We start from the raw sequence: 18,720 nt of genomic DNA, 5'->3' as shown, positions 1-18,720 counted from the left end.
ATGCGAATGGAAAATATTATAATACAAAATATAATAAAAAAAAAATGTCATCTCTTATATAGTTAACGCAGAAAAAAAATATTCTTTAACGACTATTCTTTATGCTGTGGTGTATGTTAAATGACACCCGTATATAAAAATGGTGAAAGTTTAAATATTAATAAACAAACGTACATTGGAAAAGCTTCATTTGATTATGCTTCTGCTATAATTTCTATCTGTATTGTAACATGAAAACTAATATAATACTAAAAAATAGCGGAGCTACAAACTTATCAATATTCCGCAGCAAATAGACTATCGTATATTCGTTTATAAATTGAAAATAATATATTCATACAATATTTTCAGCTAAATTAGCAGAATTTATAAGGTTCATATTTATTGAGTTGGAGCAGCCAGATTTAGCACCTGATGTTGCAGCAAATAATAAATTATACCAAGCATGGCTTAAAGAAGAGTATAATAAAAATGTTCAGAGTGATCTTAATTTCCTACATCGCACAGTATATAAAAATAAAACTTTCATGTCTAGAATTAAGAATTTATACCTTAAAATTAGTAAGTACAGTTAATTTATTTTGCAATCTTAAGTATTATTTACATTTTATACATAAATTGTCATTATAAAAATACAATTTTAATTGTCTTTTCAGACCGAGATGAATTTATTCAGAAAAATATCCCTGTTTACAAATTGCCCAAAACTTGTCAAATAGAAGCTGGAGGAACTATCCAATATGGACAAATTTAAATTTATATTTATTGAAATATATGTATATTATATAAATATATTTAACAGAAAGAGGTAGAGAAACTCTACACATCCAACACATTGTTCATCTTTAAATTATTAAAAATTTTGCGTTTAAAGCGTGGATTTTTCATTTCTATAATTGTTCTTCCTCTTTCCTTCCTTTCTTCAACAATTATGTTTCTTTGATGTACCACCGAATGTCCAAATCCTATACTATTTGAATTAATTCCACTATACAGCATTATATTCTTTTTGTATGATCTGAAAACTATAAGTGGGTATTTATTTTAAATATTGAAAAATTTAATAATTAAATGCTGTATGAATAAATAAAATTGATTTACTGTACTGCGAGTTCAAGCGTTACTTATAATACTTTTAAACCATTTCACATATTATTAAATAATAAAGGTGACATGTACATTATTATCCAAATATAGCATTGAAGCATGCAGAGTGTTTATTGCACTCCAAACATCTCAGAGCGACAAAATGATTAAGTCAAAATATTGTCTGTAGTTAAGCTCTTTGTAATTGAGCTTTTTGTAGACTACCATTCATTTAACCATAGGGGGAGCTTATTCTTCTTCATCACATATATGTAGATTATTTATTAGTTTTGTTATTTGTTCCTTTTTTTCCTCTCTTCCTTCAGACTTCAACTTCTTGTACCATATAATTAAAATTTCAAATTTTTTCCTATTTCTTATTGACAAACATATGTTATACTTATGTAGACTTTTCTTTCCTGAAAACTAAGTGATGTTCAATTAAAATGTTTAGAAATCTGCAGGAAACTAATTTGAACTGGGAATAAATTCAACTTATTTATTCTATTCTAAATTCAGATATTCTGTACTATAATTTTAGAAGACTTTAGGATACTAATGAAAGTAGCATATATTATTACCTTAATGCAGCATTGAACTATATTGCGTATGCTTTGCACACCCTGAATTGTGTACTACGATGATGATGTTGAGTTTTCCAGAGTTTACTGTTTGTACTTAAATCGTTTGTATTTGAGCTATCTAGCCATTACTTATTAAACCGTAAGGAGTTCATTCCTCTTTGTCATATGTAAATTAGTCATCATATTTATTAACTGCTACTTTTCTTTCCTTCCTTTCTACAGCCTTTAACTTTCTTCGCCATGTGACTGCTTTTTCCATATCTTTTACTTGTTCTTTGTCCATTATGTAACATTTATATATTTCTTTGCCTGAAAATGAAATGATATTTACTTACAATGTTTGGAAATCTGCAGGAAACCAATTTGTAGCAAGAATAGATTAATTTAATTATTCTATTTCAAATTCAGATATTCTGTACTCTATTTTTACACAATTTCATGATTTTAATCAAAGGAACATATATTATTACTGAAATACAGCATTCATTTATGTAAAGTTTGATTTGCCTACCTTGCATCCTACGCCACGATGGTGGTTAAACTTGTCCAAATTATACTGAGAGTACCACTGTCGTTTCTATCTCAGCATTATAATATGCCATTGCCAAACTTGGGCAGCATATTTTGCAGTTTATAAAATTTAATCATTATTTTCTTCATATTTTTGAACCTGTAACAAATAATATACACAAAGTAATTCACTCTTTCGTTTACATATAACGCTTTAATTTATGTATAAGCACTTATCTGATACATTTTCCAATTATTTATGTTGAAAATATACTTTGTGTGTATAATTCCTTTATTATTTATTGATCTCTTTAGCTTTAATAATACCCCAGATAGCCTTATCCGATTGTGCAAAACTAAACGAAATTCTGCTACAAAATCTAGTCAGCAAAATGACACCATATTTGAAACAGAACCTGACTTGTCAGTTTCTGCTAACAGATTAACAACAATATGATATCGCTTTATGCGGAAGAACCTGCAGTACATTTGTAGCAGAAACGCAAGTGAACCTGCAGCAGATTTATAGCAGGAACGCAGTAGACTCTGCGGCAGAGCCTGCAGCAGATTTGCAGCAGAAACACAGCAGACTCTGCGTACTTGATTTAAATGTCTTACGCCGTATGACGCATGCGCAGAACGATAAACATGACGCCGTCTTTTAGAACAACATTAAAGCCACTAGGTGGTACATCGTTTAAAATTGTATTAATTATAATATCTGAAAATTTTTAAACATATAATGATAAATATCCAGAAGAAATAACGTTTAATTGACGTTGAGGGAACAACGTATTTACCCATAACCAATTCGAAACGGTTGAAAACAAGGCATCTTTCTAACATTTTTTAAACATACGTTGTATTCTCCAAGAGAAATAACGTTTAACTTCCGTTGATGAAGCAACGTTTTTCTCCACAACTAATATGAAACGGTAGAATTGATGGAATCTTTCTAATGTATTTTAAATATTGATTTTTTCTATAGATGCAACGATTAAATGATGTTAGCACAACGTTTTCTTCGTGAACTGAAATTATGTCAAGGAAACAGTTCAAATATTGTTTTTAGTAATATTTATTCAAATGATTAAAAAATTGTAATTTATAAAAATATTTAACAACAAAGATTTTTAGGATTTAATTCGAAATAAAAAATAATGTAAGGTGATTTTCAATAACAGTTGCATATTCATCAAAATTGTAACGATATATCATATGCTAACGTAGCTTAGTGGTTAAGGTGCGCGCCATGTTAGAAATTCTTTCAGCTATTTTACGATTTGTAGCCAATTCCAGGAGAAAGGAGACTCGAAGGATCGTCCGCTGTGCTTCTAGGATGCAGATTATTATAGTGTGTAAGATTCGATGATTGATAGAAATCAATATAAAGACAATTAATTCATATAGATTACGTGTAGGAGGAAAAACCTGCTGCACGCAGGTTCGCGTCCAGCCATCTCCTAATATTTTTTCTTTTTTTTTTTAGTAAAAATTGATTGTATAATGATAACTTATAATATTTTGTGATTTTAATGCAAATTTAAGTGTTAAATTATTTACGCGATTCAATTTATTCATCCTAAAATTTTTTCAAGCGGACAGAAACGTTAAATTAACCGTTGTGTAAACGTTAAATCAACCGTTGATAGAAACGTGGATTTTGGCGACATAGGGCACGTTGTTTCAACTATAGATAACGCGTTAAGAAATTACGTTGATTCAACATTTTTGGTTTTATTGGGTAACATTTTAAAGAGCGTACATAGAGTAACAAATCCTGCTTTGTTTTTGTTTTGAATCTGCTGTCAGAGCCTGTACTGCAGACTCTGTCGCAAATCTGCTATAAATCTGCGCTCAGGTTATGTATACAGATTCCGTTTTGTTTTTGGCGCCATTCTGCTAGAAGACTAGTATGTGCTGGTTCTGACGGCAAATACCAAGTCAAATGTTTCTATACTTGATGGCAATCTGACAACAACATTTGAGCACTTTTGTTAGCAATCTGCTGCCAATCTGCACACAAAATGTTATCTGGGACTGCATTCAACCATATGTCACTATTAGATATTTTAATGAAGTTTTAAAGCAGACTGTACTGAACTGTCAGACTGTCGCCATATTCATGCAATTGTCTAGAGAGGTGCACGCGTTCTAAAAAAATTTTGGGCTAGATTAACCCCTACCGTCTGCCGGTACAGTGATAGCCTTTAACACATAGTATTTGTGATATTTCTTGCCATGCCCTTTTTTGGCTAATTTTGCCTAAATTTATATTTTCCTCGGTTTTTCTAAACTCTTCAATTAAAAGCAGTACTGCCTCATGGCACCACTTATAATGCGATAAGCCTGAACCTGGATCTGCAAACAATTACAAATGCTACTTAGTTTATAAAATTGATTAGTTGAGCTGAATATTATTATGAAAAACAAATTTAATATATTTCTTTAATGTATATTTAATTACCATCTATTAATTCCTCTTCTTCCTCTTCGAAAGTTTCAAAATTATTTCTTGTTTTCATTGTATTTGGTGATCTTTCAGGAGACATCTCATTTATTAAATTTAAATTTGAGTCCATACAATTAAAGTATCCAAGCTTTGAATTTGAACTGCTGAAGTGCTAGGGCCTTTAAAGAAATGAAATTAAAAATTCAGAAAGATCCTTTATATTATTTTATAAGATTTATATTAAAATACTTAAAAAGATTTTATATATATTTACCACCCACTGTGGCGAGCAGACTCTAATAATCTATTAGCAAAATGTGTATCTATAAGCAAAAATTTCAAAACATTGAAGATGAAAATAAAAACTTCTAAAAATTAACACTAAAGTTACCATTTGGCTGTCAAATTATCCTTTCAAAAAGTAAAAACGTGTATAAAAAGTCCACGATAAGTTTAGTGTTAAAATCTATTGTCAGGCTAACCTGACCCCCAAGTATGAATCTATTTAATAATTTATTGTTAATATCAAGACATTACACACCATTCCTGGCTCTGACTGCATCAGCTGTGGTCACTTGTATGGAGTATTTTTGTTGCTTTTCTTCATCGAGAAAAATTATTTCCTCCATTTTTATATATATGCACTAGAATAAGATAATTGATTTACTAGTAGTTAATTTTATAATTATGCTTATTTTTGTACTATTGTCTCATTGCTAATACTCACCTTAGAAAAATCAACCTATTTTTTTTATCATGGCCACGACCAGATAATTACAACACATTCTTTTCTTGTAATTAAAATCCTCAACTATAATAGACCACTTTTTCACCACGTGCATACCGGCATGGCGGGCCTCCAACAAACGCTATCTTATCAATATTCACGTTCGCGGAGCATAACGCTACGTTGTGCTATTTCGCTCCGCGAATGGCACTGGTAGTATTTGGATTTAATAGCGTTAGTAGTACCTCCCCGAATGCACCCTTAGTTAAATCATTAAAAGCAACAAGGAACTGCCTCTTTCCCATGGAGCTCTTTCAATTTTAGTTTGCGCACGCGTGAATATCGTCCCGCATCAGTCATATTCATATAAGAGGTAGAAAGTATACTCCTCTTAAAATATTTTGTAGGACCTAGGGCCGGGTACCGGATGATTTAAGCATCACTAGACCTTATGCTCTCTCCAGGTACAATGACCGGCATCAGAGATGAAACGGGAGATTGCTCATGCGAGGTCCCGAGGCAATCCCTACCGGTAGGCGGCGCTGGTGTTGGCAAACGCGTGTCTCAGGTCCATCTAACCCCTAACGCCATCTATCGGAAGAGACCACGAAGCACGAGCGTTAAGCTTAGAATAGGGTAAAACATATATGCATTGTTGCCAGAAAGCGGAATAAAGAGAGAACGGATATATTTTCTCGGACCTCTCTGTCTTTCTCGCTGTTAGCTTCTAGCAGAAGAGTGGAGGCAAAATCTTTCCGTTTCGCTTTGCCGAAAATCTACCAATATTCGATGTCATTTATATTTGCAGGCCAATGCCTTTATACATGATTTTTCTAGCATATTTATTTATCAGCATTGACTTATTTAAATCAATAATAAATTAAGGAAATGCGTATTTGATATATAATAATTATTTTAACTATAATTTCATCGTTATATTTCGCTTATTTCCGTAAAATCTGCATTTCTTTAGTTTATTATTGATTATTGTAAGTCAATGGCAATTTAAAAAAATTTAATCTTAAAAAAAAAAGAAAAGTACCGATCAGGAATCGAACCCGGACCCACGAATCGCCACGCGATTACCTTACCGCCTAGACCACGAGGCTTCTTCAGTGCACCGTGAACAGATAGTCTTTTTAAAGGCTTGAAATCTTCTTTTAAACCATATAAATAAACGAGCAACCGACAGCTTTATTCATTATTATTCTGTCATAACGGTACACAAATTAAGGAATAATTATATTTTGAATAGTTTTCAAAAGCTTTTCCAATAGCCAAGAACGAAGATAAATGGTAGTATAGAAGATTACGGAATGATAAATTGACCGAATGAGATTATGACCGAAAAACGCGAACTTCACGTTCGTCAAAAATCGGTATTGCAGATTACCGACTGAATCATCTAAAATCCTAATTTTGAGAAGCTGGCAACACTGGACTGGATAAGAGTATCATATGGGTTGGTGTGAGTGCACGTGCGTGTAAGGTGGAAATGTCAAAATTGTGAAAATGTAAACATAGTATTAGGATATATGTATGCAATAACTACAATTGTGGATTTATGAGATAAGTTTATCAATTTAAATTTCTAACAATTGTTAAGAATAAATTGCTTTGTGTGTGTTATTTTGTTTCCTTTAGATGTGCAATCTCTTACATAAAATGGTTAAACATACAGAAAATTGGACATGATAGCACATGTTGCCATCAAACTGTCAGAATAACCAACAATTTGAATTTAATACGATCAGAAGCATTAATCTGGATACACCATCAATGTCAGTTATCATCTACGATTTAAGGAATGCAATGAGTAGGTACAGCAGCTTAGAAATTAAAATGAATTCTATAGTATATATGTATGTATATATACTAAATATATACGTATTGTTATCATAAATGATTTGATTTGTAAATATGCATTCTATCTCTTACAGATAAACATACAGCATGGAAATTTTTTAACACTATTTTATGCAGAAGGGTAAGCAAGCGCAGAGGTATATAGTATACTCTTGTTGAATTTTGAAGAGTACTATAGCTGTTTCAAGTGAAATAAAGTTGATAAAATTGATATTTTAGGTAATAAACATCTGAGTTTTATATTAAAAATTATTGGAACGAAGCATTCAATTTACAAAATAAATTTTGTCTTTCAAATATATATAGAGAAAAGGACAAAAAATATGGATAAATGTACCTACCAATTATCGTGCAATTTATTTGGAGGAATCTAAGAATCTCAAAGAGCGAAGAGAGTGATACTACCTTGGATAGTATATGGAAGCAAGGAAAAATTTGCCAAACACAAGTTATTAAGAAACAGATGAAGTTAGTACAGAAGAATATTCTGAAAAGCTGCTCTTCAACCAGGGCTGCTAATAGCTATATTTAAGCGCTCTTAGGGAAGCAATTCGTCTAGATAAAATACACAAGGTATTTTTTATTAGTGTTATGAATAAAATAAGTTATAGTAAATTGTCATTAAGCATTTTTAAGTTCATTATTCTTTTCAGGCTTGTTCTCAATGCATAAATTCGACTAAAACAAGACGGATTCAATCTTATATATGTATCCAACAATTAATGTAGACATTGTTGTTGTAGTTATTATTGAAGCAAGAAATTATGAAACATCTTATGGATGCATGTTTGTAGCTATATCCACACTATAGCTATTCTATATAAGCATAATAAATACAAATCTAGCTTACTAATTGATCTTTCATAACAGCATATTAATATCTTCTATTTTTAATTTTTATATAAAATTCCGAACACACCGGCAGAGCTAATTTGGTGCTTAACTTTTCCCGAGATTGTTGAAGCTAAAGCATTGTGTAATTTCATTTTATGATATTAAGATATATTAACTGTATCGTGTGCAGTTTTTACCAACGAAGGTCTAATAAATCACGAGGAGTAATAAATTAATCAGCGAATTGTATATCGTATTATAACGTTTTCGTATTAATTATTGATTCAGGCTGAAATATGAACCCTAATTGACTTTCCTTATTTTCAGAATTTCTGAATGAAGTGAAACATTTGGATGAAATAACGATGAGCCTCATACATATTGCTTTTAACTGCATTAATTCATTTTAATTAAAATCTCTGTTTTGGTGCAAGATTCCAGGATGCAAGACCTAGGTGTTCAGTCAAAGAAATAAAAATACAACAAGAGGTTATTTATGGATAGTACAAAGTCAGATGTTGACTAAAAAATATAAACTTTCCTTAATGTAGGTGAGTTGGAAATAAATATTTCGATGTTATTTCTTCAAAGAATTGGACTCAGAATAATAGTTTATATTGTCAGCACATTTAAATGTAATTAGTTTTCTGAATTTTAATGTTTAACATTTTATTATTGAGTAATAATTATTAACACATTTTAATGAAACAAATTATTATTTTTCAATCAGAATCTCTTCTTTCCAATGTCATATTGGCATCTTCATTATCTGTAAAAATAAAAAAACATCATGGTTATTAGATTTTTTATTACAAAATATCGATAACTGAAACGAATTTGAAAAAATAAATGAAACAACATATTTTTAATAATTTTAAAAATATGTTATACAGTGCAACTGATTTATTAACTTTGAACGAAACTTTCAAGACCATGTGAAGTTTTCATTGATAATTTAAAAAGGAAACGTTATTTGTTATACATTTTTTCTTATTAAGAATGGTGAGCTTTTTAAATCACTCTTGTAAAATATTTTATTCTAAATGTTAATGAGATAATCGTTTACAATATATGCGTATAAGTTGCTGCAAATATATACAGCTTTTCATTTAAAAATACGAGTTCAATTTATAACTAGTATGAAGATTGACATTAAAATAATATTCGAGATCTGTAATTTTCCATTCACTCTAATTTATAATTGTGTATTTTTATAGTTTATCGTGATCATATGCAGTAGCAAGTTTATATATAAGTGTTAATTTTAGAGCATTACATATATGAGGTTCCTTTAGCTCATCTAAAACCGAATTGTTTCGTGTATGAGTTAACCTGACTTCTTGTAAATTAAATTAAGTTGCTTAAAAGTTATTCTATACAAATCATTACCAACCTAAATGGTCATAAGTTTCTCTCCTTTCGATGTTCTTGAATATTTCTGTTGAGAAATTTATCGACTGATCCAGAAATTCTCCTATTTTATTTATTAAAGTGATATTATCCTCCTCAAGGATTAAATATTGTTGGAAGCTTTTCCATGATTGTCCCAACCATTTTGTGAGCTTATCAAGATCCTTTTCCTCCCCATAATTTCCTCTTTGCAATTGATGCAAAGTTATTTGGTAGTTCTTGATGCTTTGAATAATTTTATCTAAAAAAATATATACATACATATATACTATATTTATATATATATATATATCAATTTTAACCTAATTTCTCCCTATCTTAGCGGTGACCGTTTGAAGAAAAATACATTTTAAACAATATTTGTATTATTCAGCGGTGAACATAAGATGATGTATTTTATTTGTTTTTGCAGTTGTCATTTAAATGTCACGTTAAAGTAATCTTGACTTTTACTGAAGGAAATCCTTTTGTTAAAAATTATTTTAAAAATTTTCAACATAAAATTGCATGAGTTTATAATTGAATCGAATCATTAGGAAATATTTTAGTTTTAAAGGTAAGTATATATGGTTGACAGTCAATGTTTGTGTGTGTGTGTGTGTGTGGACTGCAGTAAAATGAATAAATCTTAAAATATATATTAGTATCTTTCGTAATTGACGTTATACTTAGTGTCTAAACCAATAACCAATTAAACCAGTTACTAAATATGTAAAACAGCAATTGATTTTACATCACAAGAGATCATAGTTGATGTTGGCTAACATATACTTACTGAAAAAATGATGTATAGGTGGTTTAATTCCTATCATGTCATTAAGGTAACGATGATATCGTTCTTGGCCGTTGTTCGTTCTATCTATACTTTGGTAAACCGAAAATGTTTTTGGCGATGTTTTAATTATCCACTGTCTTTTGTAGTATAGAATAAATGGCGCTAAAATGTCAAATATTTCTTCTCTTCCTTCTATTTCTTCACAAAGATGTAGAAATGCAGTTTCTATTAATCCATGAGGTAGAAAGGATAAATTTATAAATTTTCTTATAAATATTTTGGCCACTGCAGCTTCTTCTTCATTTAAATTTTCAATTTGAGTCTTAATGCCCAATTTTTTTAGTTTCTTCGTTATACTCTGGATATAAATTAAACTTGTTTATTACCATCGTAATTTGTTAAGTAAATTGTATGTTAAAATTTACATTCCGTTAAAAATTATTTACAATAAAATTATCACAAGGAAATTATAATGTAATTGGAAACATCTGTAATATATTAACACTTACGTGAACTAAATGGAAATAACATCCCTTTATTTCACAATTAGGAAATGTCTCTTTTATGGCAGATTGCAAGGCTACCTCATAATCGCTCATAAATGTGGCAGGTACCATTCGGGGTGCAATTTTAGCCTTTATTAATTCGAATGTTTGTTTATACAAAACTTTCGATTTCCTGGACATGATTGCCCATGCAAACGGGATAATCTAAAAAGTAATATTTTGCATAAATCCATTATACTTCATATTCGAAATAATAAATGTTATAGTAAACATAATATAAAACGTACTTTATTATAACGTTTTGTCATCAACGTTAATAATTGGTAAACCCCTTCGACGTTAGGCCTTGTTTTAAAAGTGGCATCTGCGAAAAAGCAAATAGCATTTTGCAAAACATTATCTGCGAATTTTCTTACACCGAAAACGACGCTGATATTTCGTTGATCCACTTCATCAACATATTTAAATATTTCCATTTTATAGTTTTCATTGTTGTAATTAAAATTTAGCAGCTTCTGCCAAATTTCATTGGAATTGAGAAGGTCGTCTATGTCAAATAAATTGGTTGGTAGGGGAGGTGTGGAAAGCTGGCACCATTTTCTTAAGCTGTGTTTTATTTGATTGTAGGATAAATGGTGCATGTCAGAAGAAAAGCTAAAATATTTAAAAAAGAAATTGTAGGAAACGAGAATCGAAGAAATAATAAAATAGCGGAATTGAACTAATCATTCATTTTGAATATTGAAAATAAAGCTATTTCAATAATAATAAATGTTTGTTAGAAAGCAGTAGAAAAAATAAAGAAAAGGACAATTTATTAACGTAGAATAATCATTGCATACTTTTCACATAATTCAGAATATACTTCGCGTGGGGTTATTAAACTATTCTGAGAATAGTTGAAGGCATTTTCTCTTAATCTGGCAATTTTTAAATATGACTCATCAGCTTCGTGCTGGTTATGTTGATGTGTGATAATCATTTGATTGTTTGCCCCTTTTTTAGCTCGTCCACTACATAAACGATCTTTACATCTATAATAACTGAAATTAAAATAAAATGAAACTGCTTTACGTCTTAATAATGCAAAATGCATTCCCACTTGAGCATTTTTCTAAGAAAACATAACATACAGTAATTCTAAAGACGAATTTGGAAATACATGGACATTTTGCTGAATATCAAATTCGTTGGTTTGCATTCTGCGTATTTGGTTCGTTCAGGAAAAATGTGTAAGCGAACATACATTTTCAGATTTATCATTGTTACTTAAAAAATTACGAGAAAAAAAAAATACCACAAAATAGTATCATTTTTATAAAAGTTACAAGTTTCGGAAGAACACTTTGTTTACTTTCATCGTAAAGTAATTGCAATAAAGAAAACTTACGGTATGCGCTCATTATTAGAATTTGTATAGTGTTTATCTATATGGTAGGTGAAGCCCTCATAATATATGCTACTGGTTTTCCTTATAATGTAATTTTCTCGCCTCTTAAACGTACGCTCACGACATCTTTTGTATAAAATATTCGTGTTGTTATTTACCTTCATTTTAAAATAAATGTATGTTTGCTCAAACGTCTTGCAACTAAACCATTACGTCGTTATAACCACAGTGTTCAATTTTTTGCGTCAATTGCCTATATCGATGTTTCTATCAATATTACTAAATGAGATATACTATTGGCTGAAACATATCGATCTTCAATCTTTCGAGAGCATATTCATTGGTTGCTGTTGGAGATCGGAGTGTAGGTACGAGCGGTCTGGGACTCTCAGGCCGTCTCGCTCCCGCTCACACTCTGTCTCTCTTGATCCTACCTCCAACAGAGGCCGATAGGTGGCCCACGGCGTAGAACTCTCTCTCGCTGTTATTATTTGGGTCTATTGTACATATCAATACCCAAGAGTTCCGTGATAAGTGCGGCTCGTTTCAGTCAGTCTAGGCTCTAGACTCTGTCAAACTTTTGTATGATTAGCAGCTTAGCCATTCCTCCCTTCCTGCGACGCCACTAAGTCTCTTAGTACGCATTTCTGCTCCATCAACGATTTCTTGGGCTCCAAGAAATCGTCTTCCTTTCTCTCTATCTTCGTTGCCTGGGAGTCTCAGGTGCGGGGAATCCTATCCGGGGACCTGGGGACCACAGGGTTGGATTTCGTAGTTGTAACTTTGGGTGGATTATCAATTTGCGGCTCAGCCTCCTTTGGAGCACTTTTTGATTCTTTTGTATTTTTTTCCAATCAAATAAACTGATTTTTACCAGATTTCCTGAGCGTTGTTTTTGTCACCCTAGAGGCTTCCTTCCTAGACCTCCTTGCGGATATCGCCCAATCAACTTTCAAACAGTTGCATTTACATAGCAGATAAGCAGTCATGGAGCTGGTACTGAAATAGTGGTTGCGTTCAGTGAGCTCAACAGTTGAATGAACAGGTTAGCGATTCTATCATCTGATTAGTGAAAGTTTCACTTGAGGCCAATTAGATAATAGAATCGCTAATCAATCACTCAACTGTTGAGCTCGCTGAACACAGCCAATGAGATGTGGTTCGTCAATCAGATAGCACCAAATCTAATCGACCAATTATATTGAATATTTTAATAGCAGCTTTATATAGCTGCTACTTCTATTGAAAATGCTCATTGATTGTGTTCAGCGAGCTCAACAGTTGAGTGAGTGATTAGCGATTCTATTATCTGATTGGCCTCAAGTGAAACTTTCACTAATCAGATGATAGAATCGCTAAACTGTTCATTCAACTGTTGAGCTCGCTGAACGCAACCACTATTTCAGTACCAGCTCCATGACTGCTTATCTGCTATGTAAATGCAACCAATGAATATGCTCTCGAAAGATTGAAGATAAATATGTTTCAGCCAATAGTATATCTCATTTAGTAATATGGATAGAAACATCGATATAGGCAATTGACGCAAAAAATTGAACACTGTGCTTATAACGACGTAATTGTTTAGTTGCAAGACGTTTGAGCAAACATACATTTATTTTAAAATGAAGGTAAATAACAACACGAATATTTAATACAAAAGATGTCGTGAGCGTACGTTTAAGAGGCGAGAAAATTACATTATAAGGAAAACCAGTAGCATATATTATGAGGGCTTCACCTACCATATAGATAAACACTATACAAATTCTAATAATGAGCGCATAACGTAAGTTTTCTTTATTGCAATTACTTGACGATGAAAGTAAACAAAGTGTTCTTCCGAAACTTGTAACTTTTATAAAAATGATACTATTCTGTGGTATTTTTTTTTCTTGTAATTTTTTAAGTACCAATGATAAATCTGAAAATGTATGTTCGCTTACACATTTTTCCTGAACGAACCAAATACGCAGAATGCAAACCAACGAATTTGATATTCAGCAAAATGTCCATGTATTTCCAAATTCGTCTTTAGAATTACTGTATGTTATGTTTTCTTAGAAAAATGCTCAAGTGGGAATGCATTTTGCATTATTAAGACGTAAAGCAGTTTCATTTTTTTATTTTAATTTCAGTTATTATAGATGTAAAGATCGTTTATGTAGTGGACGAGCTAAAAAAGGGGCAAACAATCAAATGATTATCACACATCAACATAACCAGCACGAAGCTGATGAGTCATATTTAAAAATTGCCAGATTAAGAGAAAATGCCTTCAACTATTCTCAGAATAGTTTAATAACCCCACGCGAAGTATATTCTGAATTATGTGAAAAGTATGCAATGATTATTCTACGTTAATAAATTGTCCTTTTCTTTATTTTTTCTACTGCTTTCTAACAAACATTTATTATTATTGAAATAGCTTTATTTTCAATATTCAAAATGAATGATTAGTTCAATTCCGCTATTTTATTATTTCTTCGATTCTCGTTTCCTACAATTTCTTTTTTAAATATTTTAGCTTTTCTTCTGACATGCACCATTTATCCTACAATCAAATAAAACACAGCTTAAGAAAATGGTGCCAGCTTTCCACACCTCCCCTACCAACCAATTTATTTGACATAGACGACCTTCTCAATTCCAATGAAATTTGGCAGAAGCTGCTAAATTTTAATTACAACAATGAAAACTATAAAATGGAAATATTTAAATATGTTGATGAAGTGGATCAACGAAATATCAGCGTCGTTTTCGGTGTAAGAAAATTCGCAGATAATGTTTTGCAAAATGCTATTTGCTTTTTCGCAGATGCCACTTTTAAAACAAGGCCTAACGTCGAAGGGGTTTACCAATTATTAACGTTGATGACAAAACGTTATAATAAAGTACGTTTTATATTATGTTTACTATAACATTTATTATTTCGAATATGAAGTATAATGGATTTATGCAAAATATTACTTTTTAGATTATCCCGTTTGCATGGGCAATCATGTCCAGGAAATCGAAAGTTTTGTATAAACAAACATTCGAATTAATAAAGGCTAAAATTGCACCCCGAATGGTACCTGCCACATTTATGAGCGATTATGAGGTAGCCTTGCAATCTGCCATAAAAGAGACATTTCCTAATTGTGAAATAAAGGGATGTTATTTCCATTTAGTTCACGTAAGTGTTAATATATTACAGATGTTTCCAATTACATTATAATTTCCTTGTGATAATTTTATTGTAAATAATTTTTAACGGAATGTAAATTTTAACATACAATTTACTTAACAAATTACGATGGTAATAAACAAGTTTAATTTATATCCAGAGTATAACGAAGAAACTAAAAAAATTGGGCATTAAGACTCAAATTGAAAATTTAAATGAAGAAGAAGCTGCAGTGGCCAAAATATTTATAAGAAAATTTATAAATTTATCCTTTCTACCTCATGGATTAATAGAAACTGCATTTCTACATCTTTGTGAAGAAATAGAAGGAAGAGAAGAAATATTTGACATTTTAGCGCCATTTATTCTATACTACAAAAGACAGTGGATAATTAAAACATCGCCAAAAACATTTTCGGTTTACCAAAGTATAGATAGAACGAACAACGGCCAAGAACGATATCATCGTTACCTTAATGACATGATAGGAATTAAACCACCTATACATCATTTTTTCAGTAAGTATATGTTAGCCAACATCAACTATGATCTCTTGTGATGTAAAATCAATTGCTGTTTTACATATTTAGTAACTGGTTTAATTGGTTATTGGTTTAGACACTAAGTATAACGTCAATTACGAAAGATACTAATATATATTTTAAGATTTATTCATTTTACTGCAGTCCACACACACACACACACAAACATTGACTGTCAACCATATATACTTACCTTTAAAACTAAAATATTTCCTAATGATTCGATTCAATTATAAACTCATGCAATTTTATGTTGAAAATTTTTAAAATAATTTTTAACAAAAGGATTTCCTTCAGCAAAAGTCAAGATTACTTTAACGTGACATTTAAATGACAACTGCAAAAACAAATAAAATACATCATCTTATGTTCACCGCTGAATAATACAAATATTGTTTAAAATGTATTTTTCTTCAAACGGTCACCGCTAAGATAGGGAGAAATTAGGTTAAAATTGATATATATATATATAAATATAGTATATATGTATGTATATATTTTTTTAGATAAAATTATTCAAATCATCAAGAACTACCAAATAACTTTGCATCAATTGCAAAGAGGAAATTATGGGGAGGAAAAGGATCTTGATAAGCTCACCAAATGGTTGGGACAATCATGGAAAAGCTTCCAACAATATTTAATCCTTGAGGAGGATAATATCACTTTAATAAATAAAATAGGAGAATTTCTGGATCAGTCGATAAATTTCTCAACAGAAATATTCAAGAACATCGAAAGGAGAGAAACTTATGACCATTTAGGTTGGTAATGATTTGTATAGAATAACTTTTAAGCAACTTAATTTAATTTACAAGAAGTCAGGTTAACTCATACACGAAACAATTCGGTTTTAGATGAGCTAAAGGAACCTCATATATGTAATGCTCTAAAATTAACACTTATATATAAACTTGCTACTGCATATGATCACGATAAACTATAAAAATACACAATTATAAATTAGAGTGAATGGAAAATTACAGATCTCGAATATTATTTTAATGTCAATCTTCATACTAGTTATAAATTGAACTCGTATTTTTAAATGAAAAGCTGTATATATTTGCAGCAACTTATACGCATATATTGTAAACGATTATCTCATTAACATTTAGAATAAAATATTTTACAAGAGTGATTTAAAAAGCTCACCATTCTTAATAAGAAAAAATGTATAACAAATAACGTTTCCTTTTTAAATTATCAATGAAAACTTCACATGGTCTTGAAAGTTTCGTTCAAAGTTAATAAATCAGTTGCACTGTATAACATATTTTTAAAATTATTAAAAATATGTTGCTTCATTTATTTTTTCAAATTCGTTTCAGTTATCGATATTTTGTAATAAAAAATCTAATAACCATGATGTTTTTTTATTTTTACAGATAATGAAGATGCCAATATGACATTGGAAAGAAGAGATTCTGATTGAAAAATAATAATTTGTTTCATTAAAATGTGTTAATAATTATTACTCAATAATAAAATGTTAAACATTAAAATTCAGAAAACTAATTACATTTAAATGTGCTGACAATATAAACTATTATTCTGAGTCCAATTCTTTGAAGAAATAACATCGAAATATTTAATTCCAACTCACCTACATTAAGGAAAGTTTATATTTTTTAGTCAACATCTGACTTTGTACTATCCATAAATAACCTCTTGTTGTATTTTTATTTCTTTGACTGAACACCTAGGTCTTGCATCCTGGAATCTTGCACCAAAACAGAGATTTTAAGTAAAATGAATTAATGCAGTTAAAAGCAATATGTATGAGGCTCATCGTTATTTCATCCAAATGTTTCACTTCATTCAGAAATTCTGAAAATAAGGAAAGTCAATTAGGGTTCATATTTCAGCCTGAATCAATAATTAATACGAAAACGTTATAATACGATATACAATTCGCTGATTAATTTATTACTCCTCGTGATTTATTAGACCTTCGTTGGTAAAAACTGCACACGATACAGTTAATATATCTTAATTTCATAAAATGAAATTACACAATGCTTTAGCTTCAACAATCTCGGGAAATGTTAACGGGATCCCTCAAGCCCTCTGTAGCCAACATTACGGAACAAAAAACGAAGGAGAAGTGTCCAGCGCTATTTTTCAACCGATTTCAATGTTTTTGGGCTTGTTGGAATCGTTAGGACTCGCACCGTGTCATAAATAAAGCCGTATTTTCCAAAAAACGTAAAAAAATAAAATTGTTTAAAAATTTGCATTAATAATATTTAAACGCAAAACAAATCGAAAAATCGGGCTTCTTTATGACGAGGTGCCAGACCTAACGATTCCAACAAGCCCAAAAACATTGAAATCGGTTGAGAAATAGAGCCGTACCATTGTCCCGCGTTTTTGAGGTGGACGAAAACCAAAAATTTTTAGGAAGAAAGCTAGGTTTCCTCCCCTCTCGCGGCTCACGCTAACGTGTTCCCCCACTCCAGCATCGAAACTTACTGCAAAGCTTTCCTGATATTTACGCTATTCCCCTATCTGTAGCTATACACATATAAATACTGCTAAAATAATGTTGAGAACATTTCATTTCGCCGATATAATGAAATTGCTAAAAATGCAATTATCATTTTGAAATAAAATTGTAGAAAAGGAGATTTCGTAATGCTTGAAATATAAGGCATACGGCGAAACGCGGGACAATGGTACAGGCGTATTTCTCAATAGAATTTGATGAGACTAGTCATAACTAAAGCCATTCTTCATGTAGATTGTCCTAAAGAGCTCGCATTTTCGATAAAGCTTATAGTTTTCCAGTTATGAGCGATTGAGGATGGACGTGCGCAACAGCTGATCTAAGTGGGAGAGGAAATATGTATTTGTGCGCCGTGCAACT

At 30.9% G+C, this 18,720-nt stretch overlaps 2 protein-coding genes and 1 long non-coding RNA gene across 3 annotated transcripts; 1 reads left to right on the top strand and 2 right to left on the bottom strand.

Annotated features, from left to right (window-relative positions):
* Nucleotides 1-4,723: 4,723 nt before the first annotated feature.
* On the bottom strand, nt 4,724-5,496 carry LOC136777922 (uncharacterized). The gene is made up of 3 exons (XR_010823335.1): nt 5,360-5,496; nt 5,174-5,276; nt 4,724-4,811 (listed from the first exon to the last, which is right to left on the bottom strand). It is a non-coding gene; the product is annotated as an uncharacterized lncRNA (long non-coding RNA).
* Nucleotides 5,497-8,781: 3,285 nt separating this feature from the next.
* On the bottom strand, nt 8,782-11,951 carry LOC136777881 (uncharacterized). The gene is made up of 7 exons (XM_066734463.1): nt 11,884-11,951; nt 11,593-11,793; nt 11,038-11,404; nt 10,754-10,954; nt 10,245-10,602; nt 9,453-9,710; nt 8,782-8,828 (listed from the first exon to the last, which is right to left on the bottom strand). Exons 1-7 carry the CDS (start codon nt 11,949-11,951, stop codon nt 8,782-8,784), a joined length of 1,500 nt encoding a protein of 499 aa, XP_066590560.1.
* A 2,166-nt stretch (nt 11,952-14,117) lies between these two features.
* LOC136777880 (uncharacterized) lies at nt 14,118-17,286 on the top strand. Its single transcript, XM_066734462.1, has 7 exons — nt 14,118-14,185; nt 14,279-14,479; nt 14,668-15,034; nt 15,118-15,318; nt 15,470-15,827; nt 16,358-16,615; nt 17,240-17,286. Exons 1-7 carry the CDS (start codon nt 14,118-14,120, stop codon nt 17,284-17,286), a joined length of 1,500 nt encoding a protein of 499 aa, XP_066590559.1.
* The last annotated feature ends 1,434 nt before the right edge of the window (nt 17,287-18,720 follow it).

This window comes from Prorops nasuta, unplaced genomic scaffold (assembly GCF_024137725.1).
Source record: "Prorops nasuta isolate Cenicafe-Biocafe unplaced genomic scaffold, Cenicafe_Pnas_1.2 PNAS00012, whole genome shotgun sequence".
Classification (NCBI taxonomy): Eukaryota; Metazoa; Arthropoda; class Insecta; order Hymenoptera; family Bethylidae; genus Prorops; species Prorops nasuta.
The sequence above is the reverse complement of the archived record's forward strand: the minus strand, read 5'-3'. Positions and strand labels throughout refer to the sequence as shown.